Here is a 17,706-nt window from a genome sequence, read left to right as displayed (position 1 = left end):
GAACAGGATCAGTGGAGCTGATAAGGATTTAGTAGGACACTTTGGCAGGGTGGACATTGGCCTGTAGGGCCTTGAACTGTTGAACAAGTTAAAACAACGATTGTGCCATTTTTAAAAAAGGAATAGCTTCACCCTATTGGCATCTGTTTCAAACCAAGGGATTTGAAATATTTTACATCATCTACTTTATTAAAAAAAATGTTTTTATTGCTTCCCTGAGTTCTAAGATGAAAGGGAAAAAAATAATGTGGATGAGATTTTAGAAAACTATATGGGGATGTTTGAAATGTACTTTACATGTAAATTTAAGGATAAATGGGTTAAAATACGCTTTAAAAAATCAGATACGTTAATAATAACGGTTTTGATAATTAAACATTCATGTGTACATGCTCATTTGATCATCACAGATTTTTCCATTCATCCCACAACAGAGTAACAAACATGAGATGATTTATATTTAAGTTCCACAATTTCAATTTCAAAACTATAACTGGCCTTTTCAGTGTTCTTTTATACTTGAATTTTGCATTGATGTTTTGCATTGTCCGTGCACCTCTCAGATACACAGTAAGATTAGACCAAGATAACTGGCAAGATATGAGATAAAGTACAGTACAGTCATTTGATTTAACCTCACAGGTTCCCATCATTCAGTCAGGTAAGCCCAGGTTCATGACCATACATGTTAACAGTACCTGGGAACTGCTGCAGGTGATGATGTAATTAATGTGAGGGAGAGAAACATGTGTTCAGTCTTCAAATCAATACTGACATTTGTTTTCCCTGCCTCTTCAAAAAGGCCTAACTTGTCCTCATTAAAAGTAAGAAGTGAAGGAGATGAAGACATAGACAGAGAACATATGTTTATTTAGATGAAATCAAATACAAAGCAACAGATATCTGTAAAAACAGTTGTTTGATTGGATGTAGAAAATGAGGAATCAAAAGAAAGCAGTGTGGCATGGTAGAAAAGAGGAAAGTGTGGTGGGATAGTGCAAGGAAACTTAACAAAAAAGGGATGAGTGAATTGATGGCTGTGGAAATGAAAGTTCTGTGGTGCCACTGCCAAAATCTGTGCAGAAGAATGGAACAGTACAATGTGAACCTTTTTATTTCACATAGTCGTTTGGGATTCAGATTTGATAATTTGAGCTCAGTTGTGTAGAGTGAAGGCACAGAGCCAACGCACATGCCACAAACAGCAGGAAAACATTAGCAATGGAAAATAAGTATTTTTGTCTTTCTCAGTGTGAAACTTGGATTAAAAAATCAGCAGCTTTGATCAACATGAACTGAGGCCAAAAGACAATTTGTGATTCCCAACCAGGGGTACATGTGCCTCAAGGCGAACTCACGCAGTTGCCGGGGGAAAGAATATGGTGTAGCTCAACAAATTTGGGGAAAAAAATATTATGATTTGATTGAAAAATAAATATCCACATACTGAGTCAGCTGTAACACCTGAACACCATAGGTTGCAAATGAGAGTGTGTGAAAACTGGTTAGCAAGTGAGCAGAGAAGTCTAAACAGCAAAAAAATTAATGGTTAAATGGTTGAAATGGTTAGCTAAAAGTAACGCATAAACAGTTGAAGTACATAGCTAAAAGTAACGGACATACAGTTGAAATAGCAAAAAGTTATGGATAAATGGTTGAAACGTTTAGCTTCTGCCACTAAAAGCGAAAATGCAAACTTCAAACTGACCCAACCCTACTTGGATGAGATTTTCCCCATATACTTGAACTGACAGTTCAAGTATATAGATAAATATTAATGTATTTTAGATTTTCAATACCAGTAAATAACATCTAGTTTAAAATCAAATCAAATGGACAGATTTGAAAAAATGGTGGATGGTGTTGATGAACAGATACTGAAGTTCCTCTGATTCACTTAGGAGGTGATGCCAGATAAGAAGCAGGAATATGAAACAGATGCTACTGCTCTGTGGTCCAGAGATAACTTTTAACAAGACCTGTTGCAAATATTGCCTGTATATAGTATGTGACATCAACTACACATTCACCACAGCACACAAAGACAACTCTTATGCCAATTTAGCCCAAGAAGTCACATTATAAAGGGTCCTCTGGCATGGCTGGCATCCACTCACAAACATAGGAAAATCACATTTTCTGTAGAATGTGTGATTTATGGTCACTATGTGTAATTATGAAAGGAATGTGTCTGTGTGTTTTTCTATACATATAGCTGCTTGGCATCACATGTATGTATAGCAAATCATTGAACATTCAGCATGGCTGCCTGGAAAAATCAATAAATCTTACACTCTCTCCCTGTCCGGAGTGGATGGGAAATATTTGAAATTTCAGCTAAGGGGTCAAAGGTCACCCTGTCAACCAGTGCTTGAGCAGGACCAGATGTTGTGAGAGGAGAGAGGGCCAAGTGGAGGAGAATGAGGGGGAATAAAGGACAGAGAGAGACTGCCTACATAGAAAAAACAATAAACATACTTAAATTCAAAGCAAATTTCAAAATAACAAAAATAAAAGAACATTGTGCCTAAAAAGTAAAAAGTAGTTACACAACAAATGGCACAAGACACAATACAAACACAACAGACCACAGAAAGAAATGTAGGGTTAAAACGCAGGCATAAATTACCAAATATGGACACTTCTGACCTCACCATCTCCCTCCCTCTCTCTACCTCCCGCTCTCCTTTTCACTATGACCTAGTCTCTCTCTCGCTCTCTCTTTCCTTCAGTTGGTGGTAATAACAGCAGGGTGTGTCTGTAATTCAGGGTGTGTAAAGCCATTATATCATCCAGTCAGAAAGAAAAGGACCCATTCAGTGACAGCATGTTATAAGGGTGGCATGTTAATTCACTGACCACTCTCGCTGTGTAATTATGTGAATTCATGTGTGCGGGCATTCATGCTTGAGTGTCTTAGTGAAAATGTGTGTGTCTGTGCCCTCATCCATGAACACAGAAATATGTACATATACCGTGGCTCAGATCTTTGTCAAACCTGGTAAATAGGTTGTTTAATGCCCTTGTCTGACCCAGATCTTCTAGCTCTAACGTCTTGCCTGTACTACACTGAGAATTCAACACACACATGATCCCAGGGTAAACACATTGCTGTTTGTTCCAACAACTTGTGTTTTGTTCAACATCATTCCCCAGCCATGTACAACACCCTATCAAGACTATTTGTGCCATTTTCTTCAGTTCACACAATCTCTTGATATCATAAAGCAAAGTGTTTGTTTGTGTGCACCCAAAAGGCCAGATCCATAAAGAATAATTAAGAGCAACTCCAGCTTTTAAAATAATGCAATAATGAGAGTATGAAAGAGTGACTGGCTATTTATTCTGTCTTCTGTTCTTTAGTCTCACCCTGCTTCCAGCACCTCCATCCACCTCCTTTCCGTAGTAATCAGTACACAGGAAGGAGTGATAAGATGTCTGTTGACTCACAAAACTAAGGAATGTGGAGTAAAGGGAAAGTACGCAAAGCTTCCCCTCTTTTGTTACAATGTGTCTTTGCTCATTCTTCATCTGTGCTGGTTTGACACCATCTTTAATGCACACTAAGTCAATATATTATTGTAAGTCATGTGTATGTTGCATGAGAAAAAGATGGATATAAACAGCTGTTGATGCTTTGTCTTTCTTGGGTTGGTATTTTTCTGAAACAGAACGGAGACCTAACAAGGTGGAGGGCAGCATGTGTTTTAAACACAAATACAGCTATGTATTTACTATAAACACAGAATGCTCTCAGGCCATGCCAGATCTGGGTGTTGTTACAAAGTTGCCCTCTCTCTCTCTCTCTGACACACACAGAAATTTCAACAAGATCTTGCATCTCATACAAACAAACACACAGCAAAAGCATTTGGCCCGGTGACAGGCAACTTCAATTTCAAACAAACACATAGCAAGCATTAACAGTTTCAGGCTCTGAGAGGCAGTCAATTTGGGACAGAGTCACTAGAGGAATTCTGCAACTCTGCCTCTCAGCACATTTGTTCAGCAGCAGCCGCTGGCTTCCCCTGTCTTTTTTTTGCCTTATATGGTCACAAGAGCGGTTGAGTAAGAGAGAGACAGCAGGAGCAAGGGTGGAGGTGTGGTCTATTGTTTTTGGCGGAAGAGGTGTAGGGTTACGCGCTGTTCTTGAACATTTGGAGCTTGTCATCATTTCTTCAGTCACCTCTTTCAGGCAGACAATAAAGATGAGAAAATAACAAGGGGAGTTGTGTGTGAGGAGGGGGGCAGATTGATTCATGAGTGTTAATCCTGAGGCCTAGAGACCAGTCAGTGATTACTGAGGCAAAGAAACAGGAAGAAGAGGTAGAATGTAGCTAAAATGGCAGATCATTAACAGAGGTACTGTGATGCAGTCCCATACATCTCTAAACTATGCAGGACTGTTTTTCATCCAGCAAACAACATCTGAGTTTGTACATCTGGATTATTTTCTTCACTCACACCTTCTTATATAATGCCAGTGGAATTCCCTCTATTCAAAAAAAAATCACTGGGTCTCTACCTCTGGTTGCTACTGAGAAACTGTGCATGATTATATCCCCTGGTTTCATCTGCGATGATCTAATCCTAGCCAGGAACACTCAAAGTACAGATGGAACATGTCAAATGATGTGCACTTAATAAGTAGTCTGTAGGCCCTTGTCAAGATTCTGACGGCTGTGTAATGACAAGCCCGGATGGAGAGGCAGGCTTGGATAGTAATGTTTATGTGTTAGTGAGTCGTAAGTGAAGAGGGGATGATGAAATGGTGACTGGAGGAACTCTCTGACTACAGGTGCTCTCCTGTCTCCTTCAGCCCCATTTGACCTCATTTACTTGAGTGAGTGTTCCAATGACATAGAAGTGCCTTAATCCTACACTCCAAACACACATGGTCTTTATGGGAAAGAGACCTTGCATGGAAAGTAAGTGTGTGTGTGTGTGTGTGTACATCCTACTACAACAGGTAAAACACTGGGAAAGTATTTTACTTATTTTTACAGTATTTTGCACCATTGCATCGGTTGCAATGGGGGAACATATAAAACTATATGAATATAACACTGACATAATAAAACAGGGAATAATTGAGAGATAACTTCCTCTCCTTCAGGTCCTACAGACAGAAAGACACACACACACACAAAATTCACACCAGTAGCTTATTTCCGCATCCTTCCAGTGCTGTCAAAATAGCTAGTGCAGGGAAAGTACTGTATATGCACTTCACAGAATTATTGCATCAGTGTCATTAGGGACAGTAAAACTCCAACCCTTGTCTCTTTTTCAACCACAGACAAAACACACATCAAATACAAAATGTCTTGACTCCTTTATTACGTCACTTGGTCATGTTTCCTGTACATAGAGTTCAATTCAATAATAAACTAAATCAAACTCATATTTTGCAATTCCTGCTTGACTGAAGTTACACAGTCAGGACCCACAGACACACACAGACACACACACACACACAGACACACACACACACACCTTACTTTCTCACATTATTAGGCATACTGGTGTAAAATAATCGTGTGGATTTGTGATGTTTAACAAATGCCACCCTCTTGTGGCCAAAAGCAAGGAACTACAGGTAACACTGTCACAAACCTCATTTAGTATTGTCAGTTTTTAAGTTAAATCCTCTCCGCCTTTTAAAACTATAAATGCTCATCCCTCATGTCATACAGTGTAACTGCATTACTTCGGTGTATTTTCAATTCTACAGACTTTTACAGTAAAGTGTTACACACCAGCTCAGCAGCTCTAGTGGTATAAGAGCCGTGGAGCCGTCACATTATTTAAGAGAAATGGAACTGCTGCAAAATGGAGCACAGTATGAACTAAAAGGTTAATGGAGGCAAACACCCAGCACCCACAGACAACAGAAACAAGAGGGAGCCAGAGAGAAATATGCAGTAATGCACAGTTAAAACAGTGTGTCTAGGGATGGGTGCGTGCATTTGAGTTTGCCAGCTGGGATTTCAGCAAGGATTTATTATTATATTTATTTGTTGGCGGTTGCTAAACGGCCTCAAAATGGCAGCTAAGGCCTGCTGACCATGCCAGCATCATACAAAACAGAACCAGAATGGTGTTGAATGGCAGGGCGGTAATAGTTGGTTTATTGTCCAATGATTTTGCTGACAAATGAGTCCAGCTCATCATCATCTTTGATCCCCACAAAATGGTCAACGACATCACCTCCCCGCATGGCGATTACTGTCGGAACAGCAGACACCTGGAGATGGACAAACTTATGTGTTATAGGACAAGGCTAATAATATTATGAATTTATGTAAATCAATGCAATTTATTATCCTCCTTGGATTGCACATTGCTTTAGCAAAGTTTTATTACAATTTCATTCATAGCAACTAGCAGTGGGTACTCTATACAAACTACCAATTTTCAAATGGCAAAACAAAAAATGTCAGTAATGACACAATAATACTTATAAAGTCTCACCCCATATTCAATAGCCAGGTCTGTGTGATCATCTATGTCAACTTTTGCCATGGCAACACGGCCTTTCTGTTTTGCAACAGCCTTCTCCAACCTCGGCCCAAGAATCTTACAGGGACCACACCACCTAAAAATAACACAAAGAGAACCAATGTCAAAAGTGTTCATTCTTTAAAACAGGGCAATATTGAGTATGACCAGTATGAGGAGCACCAGTATATGATTACAAGCTGCTGAAGGTTTTTCAACACAGAGCAAATCAGTTCAAATGCAGGTCACTATTCATTAATTTTTAAAAAAAATAATTAGTTATCATTATGATTATATGTATTTGTATAGGAGTTACCAAAGTAAAGGTTGACAAAGTGCTGAACAACAGGAGTAAAAACAAAGAAATACTGAAAAATGTCAACTATAAAGCAGCAGGCCTTTCTCACAGCAGACGTTTTGACTTGTCATAGCAGGAAAAACCCAGATATTACTAATAACATTAATGTTTGCTCAATTAAATTTAATTGTCCCAGTCAGCTGTGACAGTGATCCAGCACAATACCAGGGGTTCTTTCCATTTAACATATTCTGTTTCCTCCCATCCTCACTCCTCTGTCCTCCCAACACATGACCCAAAAACCATTCGAGTTCCACCATCATCGAGAATGTTCCCATCCCTTAAATGTGTCTTGGAGGAGGCAAGGAGCAAGGGGAGGCTTTACAGAGCAACTTAAAGCAACGCCCAAATCAGCATCTGTGTAATGACTGGTCAGATTATGTAATGGCACAGTAAAAGGAGCAAACAGGCTGCTCTAAGAACTGGAATAATATCATTGCATAATTGATATACTGTAGATGTGACAAACTGTGGGAACAGGAATAATAGCACCAACTAAGTGCTCTAATGTGATTCCTTTATTCATAAAATAAAAATTATTAATGTGTGTATTATCATAAAAACAACTACTAAACTACTACTCTACTACTTTTTCTTCATCGGCCAAAAACCTTAGCTTTTTTTTTTTTTTTTAATTATTCTTTTCTTATTTTGCATTCAAAAACGCATCTAGGCTCATTCACTAAAACTGAGGTCCAAATATTTCTTGTATACAGCTATGTGGTTATTATTAGTCCCAAAACTCACCCTGAGCCTGAAAACAACAGACTTATTGTATCTGCAGCCTAGATATTGTCCTTTTGAACTAATTACTTAATAATTTCAACACACAAATTTAAGACACTGCGGGGGACCGTTAGGATGTCTCATTTGGTAAATACAGTTTCTGGCTTTATGCCAGTAGGTAATTGCTACTTTTCAGAAGGGGGGATTATTTTTAATTTTGAAATGCTGAGTAACGAACTTCAGGTTACAGCTTTTTAGAAAAAAGTAACATTTTTGGAACATGACCCGTAAAACAGGTTGTGTGACTGAAACTGTTTTGGCCTTTGGCCTTGAAAGTTTCTACTTTTAAATTGCTGCTTTTTTAGTAATTTCCCAGAAACCTTTGAATCAATGCTAGATATGTATTCAATCAAATGAAAACTAAATTGAAAATTTGTTCCATCATAGTTAGCATGAGATTGATGTCCTCTAATGTTGGTACATTTTTTATTGTGATGTGCCCCATCTTTTAGGCACTTCACCTCGGTAAAAATGATCCTGAATAACACTCATCTGTCTACTGTATTCTGTCACTCAGGAATTTAAAGTTACATGTAGTAATGCTCATTTTGAGTGTATTTTAACTTATATAATTAGTCACAATATCTTCTCCTTGTGAAATTTAAAAGAAAAAAATTACACAGTACAATCCAAAAATTTAAATCTCCACGGCACTTTTCAGATGTAGCAAAATGCGTACAGGTATCAAATTGTGTATAGATCCAAATATTATACACTGATGTTTACACCTGACATCAGAATGTATCATATAATCAAGACGCTTTAGAGATGAAGACCCTTCTATAGGACACAGTATATCCAGTGGCTGTCTTTCAGTAGCTGTCGTGTAAACTCACATGACTTGAGAGTGGAATCCCCATGGTGAGATGTGTACACGTGTATATATTTTTAACAGCAAATCTCTCTCTCACACACACCCGCACGCACGCACGCACACTATGTAACACATCTACACTGTGCGCACAATTATTAGGCAAGTGAATATTTTGACCATATCATCATTTTATCCATAATTTCCAACTCCAAGCTGTATAAACTTGAATGCTTATTGGATTTAATGCATATCAGGTGATGTGTATTTGTGTAAGGAGGGAGGGTATGGCCTAAGGAGATCAACACCTTATATCAAGATGTGCATAATTATTAGGCAGATTCTTCTCCTCAGGAAAAATGGGTCAAAAAAGAGATTTAACTGACTCTGAAAAGTCAAAACTTGTAAAAAGTCTTTCAGGGGAATTCAGCACTCTTGAAATATCTAAGATATTGGGGCGTGATCACAGAACCATCAAACGTTTTGTTGCAAATAGTCAACAGGGTCGCAAGAAACGTGTCAAGAAGAAAAGACGCAAATTAACCGCCAAAGATTTGAGAAGAATCAAACATGAAGCTACCAGGAACCCATTATCCTCCAGTGCTGCCATATTCCACAACTGCAACCTACCTGGAGTGTCAGGAAGTACAAGGTGTTCAGTTCTCAGAGACATGGCCAAGGTAAGAGAGGCTGAAACCCGACCACCTCTGAACAAGACACATAAGTTGAAACGTCAAGAATGGGCCAAAAATATCTGAAGACAGATTTTTTTCAAGGGTTTTGTGGACTGATGAGATGAGAGTGACTCTTGACGGACCAGATGGATGGGCCCGTGGTTGGATCAATAACGGACACAGAGCTCCACTTCGACTCAGACGCCAGCAAGGTGGAGGTGGGGTACTGGTATGGGCAGGTATTATTAAAGATGAGCTAGTTGGACCTTTTCGGGTTGAAAATGGACTCAAAATCAGCTCTCAGACCTACTGCCAATTTTTAGAAGACACTTTGTTCAAGCAGTGGTACAGGAAAAAGTCTGCATCTTCCAAGAAGACTTTGATTTTTATGCAAGACAATGCTCCATCACATGCATCAAAGTACTCCACTGCGTGGCTGGCCAGTAAAGGCCTTAAAGATGAAAAACTAACGACATGGCCCCCTTCTTCACCTGACTTAAACCCTATTGAGAACCTTTGGGCCCTTCTTAAGCAGGAAATTTACAGTGAAGGTAAACAGTACACCTCTCTGATCAGTGTCTGGGAGGCTGTACAAAAAGTTTATTCTTACCAGATCAAGAAACTGACTGACTCCGTGAATGGAAGGCTTGTGACTGTTATCGAAAAGAAGGCTGGCTATACTGGTCACTGGGTTTTGTTTTTTTTTAAATTTCAGAAATGTTTATTTGTAAATTTTGACTTAGTTTATTATTCTCACTTTAACAGGTGGAGATACACAAGTGAGATGGGGAAATCTTTGTTTTCATTTAGTTGCATAATAATTCTGCACACTAATAGTTGCCTAATAATGGTGTACATATAGATATTCTCTTAAGAAAGCCAAAACTTCACTTTTAATACTTAAATGTTCAGGTTTGAGGGTTTGTTAACAGTTTGGATTGACCAAGAGCAATGTAGTTGTACAATAACAAAATTAATACAACCTGCCTAATAATTGTGCACGCAGTGTAGTCATTTATAGAGACAGAACAGGTGTATAACAAGGTCTTTTCCAAGGGGCAGTGCATGAACATCTTAACTACAGTCACACATCAGTGTTCATCCTGACATTTTAATCATCTTTTGAACTAATGCTGGCTAGCCTTAATATAATTACTTTTTTGAGAACCAAACAGCTCCATTACAGCAGTCTGACCATCAAGATGACTATCATGAAAGCTACAGTTAGGGTTAGAGTTCCAGGAGTTGACTTGGCCTCCGAATCACACAGATCTCAATCCAATCAAGCACCTGTAGGATGCGCTGGAAAAACAAGTCTGATACATGGAGGCCCCACCTTGCAACTTACAGGACTTAAAGGATCTGATTCTAACATCTTGGTGCCTGATACAACAGGTCACCTTCGGAGGTCTTGTGGAGTCCATGCCTCATCAGCTAAGAGCTGTTTTGGCAGTATGAGGGGGACCTAAACAATATTAAGCAGGCATTTTAAATGTGGTGGCTGTTGGCATAAGTGATTAATAGCTTTAGTAACTTTGAATAAAATACTATATTGTTTTTGCTCCCAAATGCAAAGAGTTGATTGCTTTTAATCATTATCATTTCTTTTTTTTTTTTGGTTATACATTTTAGAAACACAAAAATCAGTCATCTGTAACCATGCCTCCCTGGAGTACCTACTGTGCGTGAAAGTCAACTAGCACGGGCAGTTCACTGTTGATGACCCTCTCTGTGAAGTCCTCGTGGTCCTGAACATTGAAGGAGACTGCCCGGCTAGAGGTGTGAGGAAGGGAGTGAGGCAGAGTGCGTGACGGAGAGAGGAAGGAGACCCGGGTTGTGGCGGACTGCAGTGAGGTGGAAAAAGAAGAGGAAGCGATGGTAGCAGTGGATGCTTGGATGCAGCGGATATCTTTCACAGACAGCTTCCAAATTCTACGTAGTAGCAGCCTGTGAGCCATCTGTGCAAAAGACATAAAATTACAGAATATTAATGTTGATTAATAGAATTCATTGTGATTTCAGGCCAGTTAGTTTGAGGTAAAAGCAAAAGGACTGCACAATGCTTTTACTGTGCCATGAGAGACAACACTTATGTAAGGCCAGCATGTTTACAGCCATTTTCTACATGGAGAGTGTGCTAAGGGTGGGTTTGTTTTCCTGCATGTTTTATGTTTGTTTAGCCGAAGCACAAACAAAGTTTAACTAGACACTCGCGGTGGCCAACATTATGTAAGTTTCAGGAGCACTAACAGATCCATCAAAAATGTACCTGTCTGCCTGTACAAAAACTGGAACCGGTTACTTGCTGCTGGAAAATTCAACATTTATCAAGCAAATAGGCAAACAATTTACTGTTTTCAGTTTGTTGGCTGTGATTATTTCCTGATTTACTTTTATGTATTATTTGAAGTATTTTATCATACTAAATTTAATATTTTAGGGATTTTGGACTTATAGGAAGAAAAAAAAATTCAATAATCTGCAGATTCATTGATAATTTAAATTAGGGCTGCAACAATTAATTATTTTATTATCAATAAATATGTTGATTATTGCCTCAACTAAATGATTAATTATTTTGTATATAAAATGACAGAAAGTGATGAAAAATAACTATCACAATTTTACATAACCCATGCTGAAGTATTAAAAAATGTTTGGTCTGAGCCTACCATCCAAATCCCAAAAATATTCACTCCATCAATTCATCAATTACAAACAAAAACAATCAGAAAATATTCACAACTGGGCTGACTTATTATTAATAATAATAATAAAAAAAATAATAATAATAATAATAATAATAATAATAATAATAATATTATCATCATTGGCGATTAATCGAATAATCATTTCAGCTCAAAAATAATTTTTAGATGCTGTTTCTACTGAGATAATATCACTGCTTGGCAATTTAAAATCATTAAACAACCATTAACAGGGACAATGGAATGAGTAGCTCACCTCCCAGAACTGGCTAACAGAAGACACAATAAAAATCACCATAACATCTGATCTCCTGTTATACAGTAAATAAGTTTCCTTGTACTCTCAAGCCTAGGTTGCGCAATGTTGATTTAGGAAATCTCTGTATCCTTAGGTAGTTTACTCTGTCAAACATTTGGCTAGCAAAGCAACTATTAGCCAGTATTTTACTAATTAGTTATGCTAATAAAACCGTCTAGTGAGGTTAACGTCATTAACGGACAGTTTCTCCGTGAACACATGTACAGCCATGTTGTTCCACTGTTACAACACGCTCACACGCCGACGATGAAGAAACAACCGAGCTTAAAGCATTCAACACTTTCCTAATGAACATTTGCTTCTTAACTACTAATCCATTCCCGTCCAACTTGTTCGGGGGGGTTTTCTCAGTCTCTTGTGTTTGCTGCTTATCTACAGGCCGCTCGTTTCTTCCATTAACCTCCGTTACATATGACTTTGCCCTCTCCGTCCTCCTCCTCACTCTCCTAAGCTGCCCCGCCGCCGCCTCCTCCCCTCGTTTTGAAACGCACACACACACAGACCAGATCTTCACTAAAACGTTCCCAAATGCCACATACATCACAGACGAATTAAACTGATGGCAAGTATTTTCCGTGTTTACCTTGGTATTCAGCTAACGTTGATCTTGACCTCGCGGACCAATTAAGTGCTTCCGCTTTGGTGCCGTAGATTTAAAAAAAAAAAAAAGGACCGAACGGCTTTTTATCGCCTTGTCCTAGCTGCAGTACTGTGAGTAGCGCCACTATCCGGCCAGGTCGGGAAGCACACAGCGGTGCGTTTAAGAGAAGCGTTAATTATTGGCGAGATTTAAACTTGAAAAGAATTCATCACTAGTGGAAGAAGTACTCAGACCTTTTACTTAAGAATAAAGTACCAATACTATAATTTAAAATGACTCAATTATAAGTAAATAGTCCTGCATTTAAAGTCCTACTTAGGTCTATTATCAGCTAAATGTAAGTATCACATAAAAGTATCACAATAAAAGTAGTCCCGCAGTAAAATGTCTGAGAAATTATTCTAAATGACAATAGATTGTTCAATTTAATATATCAATTTATACTCAGCTTTTTATTTTTGTTGTTGTTATTGTTGCTACTTTATATAGAGTTCAGTAGTTTAGTCCAGTGTTTCCCAACCTGGGGTTCCGGCACCTCTGAAGGATCACGAGATAAATCTGAGGGGTGGTGAGATGATTAATGGGAGAGGAAAGAAGAAAAAACAAAGTTCTGCTGAACTGGAATTTCCTCTAATCTTTTCTTTGTTTGAAATATTGGATAATTTTGACAGTTATTGAAATGAAACTCTGTGATATGTTTAGAAGGGAAATATCTTTAAGGTGGAACTGCAAACAGCGAATAGACATCAGACATGTGACAACTAGCCAATGTCTGTTATAAGAGCTTACAAGTCAAAAAGGCTGGGAGCAACTGATTTAATCTTTAATAATGCAGTGAATTTTATAAGCCTATCTTATGTTGTTTGTGTAAGATCTTAATTTGAAAAGTAACTAGTAACTATAGATGTGTAATAAATGTAGTGGAGTACAAAGTACAGTATTTCCCTCTGAAAGAGTAAAGAAGTAGAAGCAGAATGTAGCAGAAAATACTCAAATAAGTACAAACACCTCAAAATTGTACTTAAGTATAGTACTTGAGATAATATACTTGGTTACATTCTAGTGCTGCAATTCATGTATTACTCCTCTTCTATTTGGTTGTACACTTCAGGTTTAACTTGAGGGTGAGTATCATACAGATATGATTTACAGAGAAATCCTGTACCTGTTTCATAGATAGGGAATGAATTAACAGCAGCACCTATGGGATGGAGACCATTTCTGATTCACGGTAAATCAACATTGAGACAAAAATAATTTAGATGTATTATCTCAACACAAAAACTCAAGAGAGGCTACAGTCAGTCACAAATGTAATTTCACCTGGTGACACCATCAATTCAAGTCTTAAGGTTATGATTTACAGCTTAGTGAGACAGCTGCATGTGTTTTAGATACAGATTTTACTGTACCGAGTCACTAGAATAGAACATTTAACATATGATTTGACAGGCCTGCTGAACACAAATTGAATAGTGTCCCTCTACTGTTACCAACACTTAAATAAACAACATTCACACTCAAGGAATTGTCTCCTCTACTGATGATGGACCATGTCATTTTAAGAAACGCACTGCTTTATTATACTTTATGGTGTCAGAAATTCTGTTAAATGTCAAATCTAGACGGGTGTTCTTCGGCCTGAGCAAAATACCGGAATTTATATTCCAGCCATAACTTCAGTGTGTTGTGAAGAAAATGTTAACCCATAGTGGGATGGTGATTGAATAATGAATAATATCTTGTGTAATATACATTACAATATGATTGAATTTATACAGTACAGTATACAGTGTAAAGGTATACAATACAAAAAAGTGTAGCTGCAGTATTGTGTTGTTCATTTTCTTTCAGAGTAGATTTATCCATACAAGGATAGCTAAAAGGTCCATCTGGGGACAGGCATTGCAAACTAGCCTAGCCTTTAAATGCTAACATATGTGGTGCATTGGCTGCTGCTATAGATTTGTCCCAATAAAAATAAACATTAATACATGAAATATTAAAAAAGTAAATTTTAACAGGAGATGCAGGTGATGGAATAGTTCAATATTTTGATATTAAGGTAGAGCTAGTGGCCAGGACTGGGCTTTTCATGTCAAAGAGGGCAACAGGATGAAAGAGAGAGAAGGTGAGTGGGTTGTTTGGAATAGAGATGGGTGTTATCTAAGGTTCAGGGAAAAAAGTCAGACTCAAATAGAATGAACAAGACACTGGACAGAGAGAACCACAGATAAAGTGTCAGAAGAGGGAAATAGTTCATGAGAAAGGATTTAAAGCATAAAGTTTTTGTGGTAAACCGTTTCCAGGTCCAGATGAGGAATGAGTGGAAAAGTTTTGTTTCTTTGAGTTATTTCTGCCAAGAGGCATTGTCATTCTTCATTACAACCACATGCATCCTCTTGTAAGGATGAAGAGTTAGACTCCATCTGTGTTGTTTGTCTGATACATACATGTGTTACTCTGCTATCACACTTCTGCTTATCATCTTTTGCCATTTTTATTTTTGCCACATTTTTTTCACTGTCAACACTAAACTACCTCCATTTGGACACTTGTGTTTTTTCTAAGTTCTTAGAGAAGTGATGTTGTAAAGAAAATTTATTTTGTAACTTCAGTGCAGGACCTTTTGATCCATCTCACTTTGGACTGTTGTGGATTTGTATTATTATAGTACTGAGCCATTTTTTTTCCCAAACCAGAGGATATCTGAGTGGCAGTTGTGAAGTTTGTCCCAAAATATTAGGATGGAGATAAGCTTTCAGAGGAAAGTTGAGGTTCAAGACCTTCTTCCACTCTTTGACCTCCTCCACTGTTTCACAGCATAGGACCATCTGGGCTCTCTGCTGGCTTGCCCCCACACCGATGACTCCGCTCTATATCCTGCGGGTCTAGATCTGTGCTGGCTGCAAACACACACAACACTGAAACTTCAGACATACACACTTTTACAGACATAGTGATAGGCAAACATGCTCATAAAATTATGTGCCCACTGGGATGCAATGATGCACTTTCAGAGGATATTTGGTCCAGTACAGTGTTGAAAGCACTTGAGCCTGAAGTGGACTCAGATCTACACAGGAGAGCTGTGTGTAGGTCAGGGGGTTTTGCAGACACATTGTCCCTAGTCTTAATGAGTCCTCAGGCACAAAGAGGGCAGCAACTAAGACAACTGTTTACTCATCTCTGTCCGTCTGCAAGAGCCAATGGCAGAAACATAAGCACACAGGGCAGATTGGTGACTCCACTTCAGACATCAGAGGATCCTGCAATAAAAGAAAAGCAGCCACAAAAGAGGAGAAAGAAGAGCTACAAGGTGGACTGTGCAGGGAAACAGAAATATGTAGTACCATCAATCACTGAGAAAGAAGAGGATGCCAAGCTCTGTGAATAGTTACACGGTAGTCTAATGCATCTCTGCAACAAACTAACCTCTGTGACGATGTTAAAGTTTTGTTCACTAGTTGGCGGAACTGCTGAATCTGTTTGCATAATGTCATGTTTTTTTCATCAGCATTCACACCCTCCCAACCGGTGGTAGGCTACTTGCACCCCAGGGGGTACTTGGAGAGATTGTATAGTAGCTCAAATAATTTCAAAATATAAAAAAATAGATATAAAAAAAATAGAAATCGTATTTGATTTAAAAATATATATAGAAAAATTGAGTTAGCTGAAAACTACCTGTTCCAAATTAGTGTGTGAGAAGTAATTAACAAGTAAACAGAGCAGTTAGCTAAAAGCAATGGAGAAATGGGTTAAATAGATAACTATAGGTAATGAATAAACAGGCCAAATACGTAAAAATGAAATGGAAAAAGAAAGCTAAAAGTAATGGATAAAAGGTTAAAATAGATGGCTGAAAATAATCGATAAACAGGTGAAAACATTTATCTAGCTTAAAGATGACAGATAAATGGTGAAAAGGCTAAAGGTAATGGATAAATGGTTAAAGAAGTTAGCTAAGAGTTATTGATACATTGTTGAAATGTTAAAATTCTGCCACACCAAGTGGTACTAGTAATGTGAATGATAACTTGACCAATCCAATCAAAACAGTAACAGTTCAGTTGTATGAAAAAAACAATTCAATAATATCCACTTTTACATAGTGTTAAATAACATCCAGTTTAAAATCAATTCAAATGGACACATTTCGAAAATGACTGGTGGTGTTGATGAAGGGGTACTTGAGTTAATTGTTCTAGACGTGTTCATGGTATTGCATCCAATCCCTGTATAGACTATTATTACTACTATGGTGCGTTAAATTACTAAAATTATTCCACTTTTGAGAGAGATATTTATTTCAGGCTCTTGGTTTGTTTGTTCTTACCTGTTTTTTGATGTCATGCCCTCATTTCTCCAGGAGAGGGCGATGTCCATTGAACAGTCAGGAGGGGGGCTGGTGTTTATTAGACTGTGTCGGTTGGGGCCTGAACAGAGCAGTGCTCTGTGTCCCTGCTAAGGTTGGATCTGTGTGTCAGGACCAGAACACACTGGCCTCAGTCCTTCTTACCACTCGCCTCGCATACCCCTCCTACACATGTTTACCCTCAAACGCAGCCTAAACTGTTTGTGAGTGAGGCTCTTTTTTCAAGGCAGCTTGCCCCCCAGCCCTCTTTCCGCCAAATAAACATTGCACCGGAAATTGCAGGGATATCTGGGATTTTTGAGGGATCCCGATGGAAAGGAGGAGAGGGCTAGAACAAGGGTGCTCTCTGTGACACCTTGGAGGTGAAGGGAGGGCGAAGATGCAAGGAGGGTGGGGGTATCCAGAAGGGAGGGTGTGACCATGCCTTGGGTGGTTGGTGGGCACCATCAGTAAGATGCATATTCACCCTATCAACAGTTACAGGTGACCCAGTTTTCTTTGACCCCATCAGGAGCGCCCAGCTTGTGTCGTAAGGCTGACCTCTCTCGTCACCAAAGAAGCTGAAGGTCA

At 38.5% G+C, this 17,706-nt stretch overlaps 1 protein-coding gene across 1 annotated transcript; it reads right to left on the bottom strand.

Moving 5' to 3' along the window:
• Window positions 1–6,015: 6,015 nt before the first annotated feature.
• txn2 (thioredoxin 2) lies at window positions 6,016–12,805 on the bottom strand. The gene is made up of 4 exons (XM_040124126.1): window positions 12,741–12,805; window positions 10,811–11,088; window positions 6,475–6,598; window positions 6,016–6,247 (listed from the first exon to the last, which is right to left on the bottom strand). Exons 2-4 carry the CDS (start codon window positions 11,086–11,088, stop codon window positions 6,131–6,133), a joined length of 519 nt encoding a protein of 172 aa, XP_039980060.1. The 5' UTR covers window positions 12,741–12,805; the 3' UTR covers window positions 6,016–6,130.
• Window positions 12,806–17,706: the final 4,901 nt, after the last annotated feature.

Source organism: Xiphias gladius, chromosome 3 (assembly GCF_016859285.1).
Source record: "Xiphias gladius isolate SHS-SW01 ecotype Sanya breed wild chromosome 3, ASM1685928v1, whole genome shotgun sequence".
NCBI lineage: Eukaryota > Metazoa > Chordata > Actinopteri > Istiophoriformes > Xiphiidae > Xiphias > Xiphias gladius.
The sequence above is the reverse complement of the archived record's forward strand: the minus strand, read 5'-3'. Positions and strand labels throughout refer to the sequence as shown.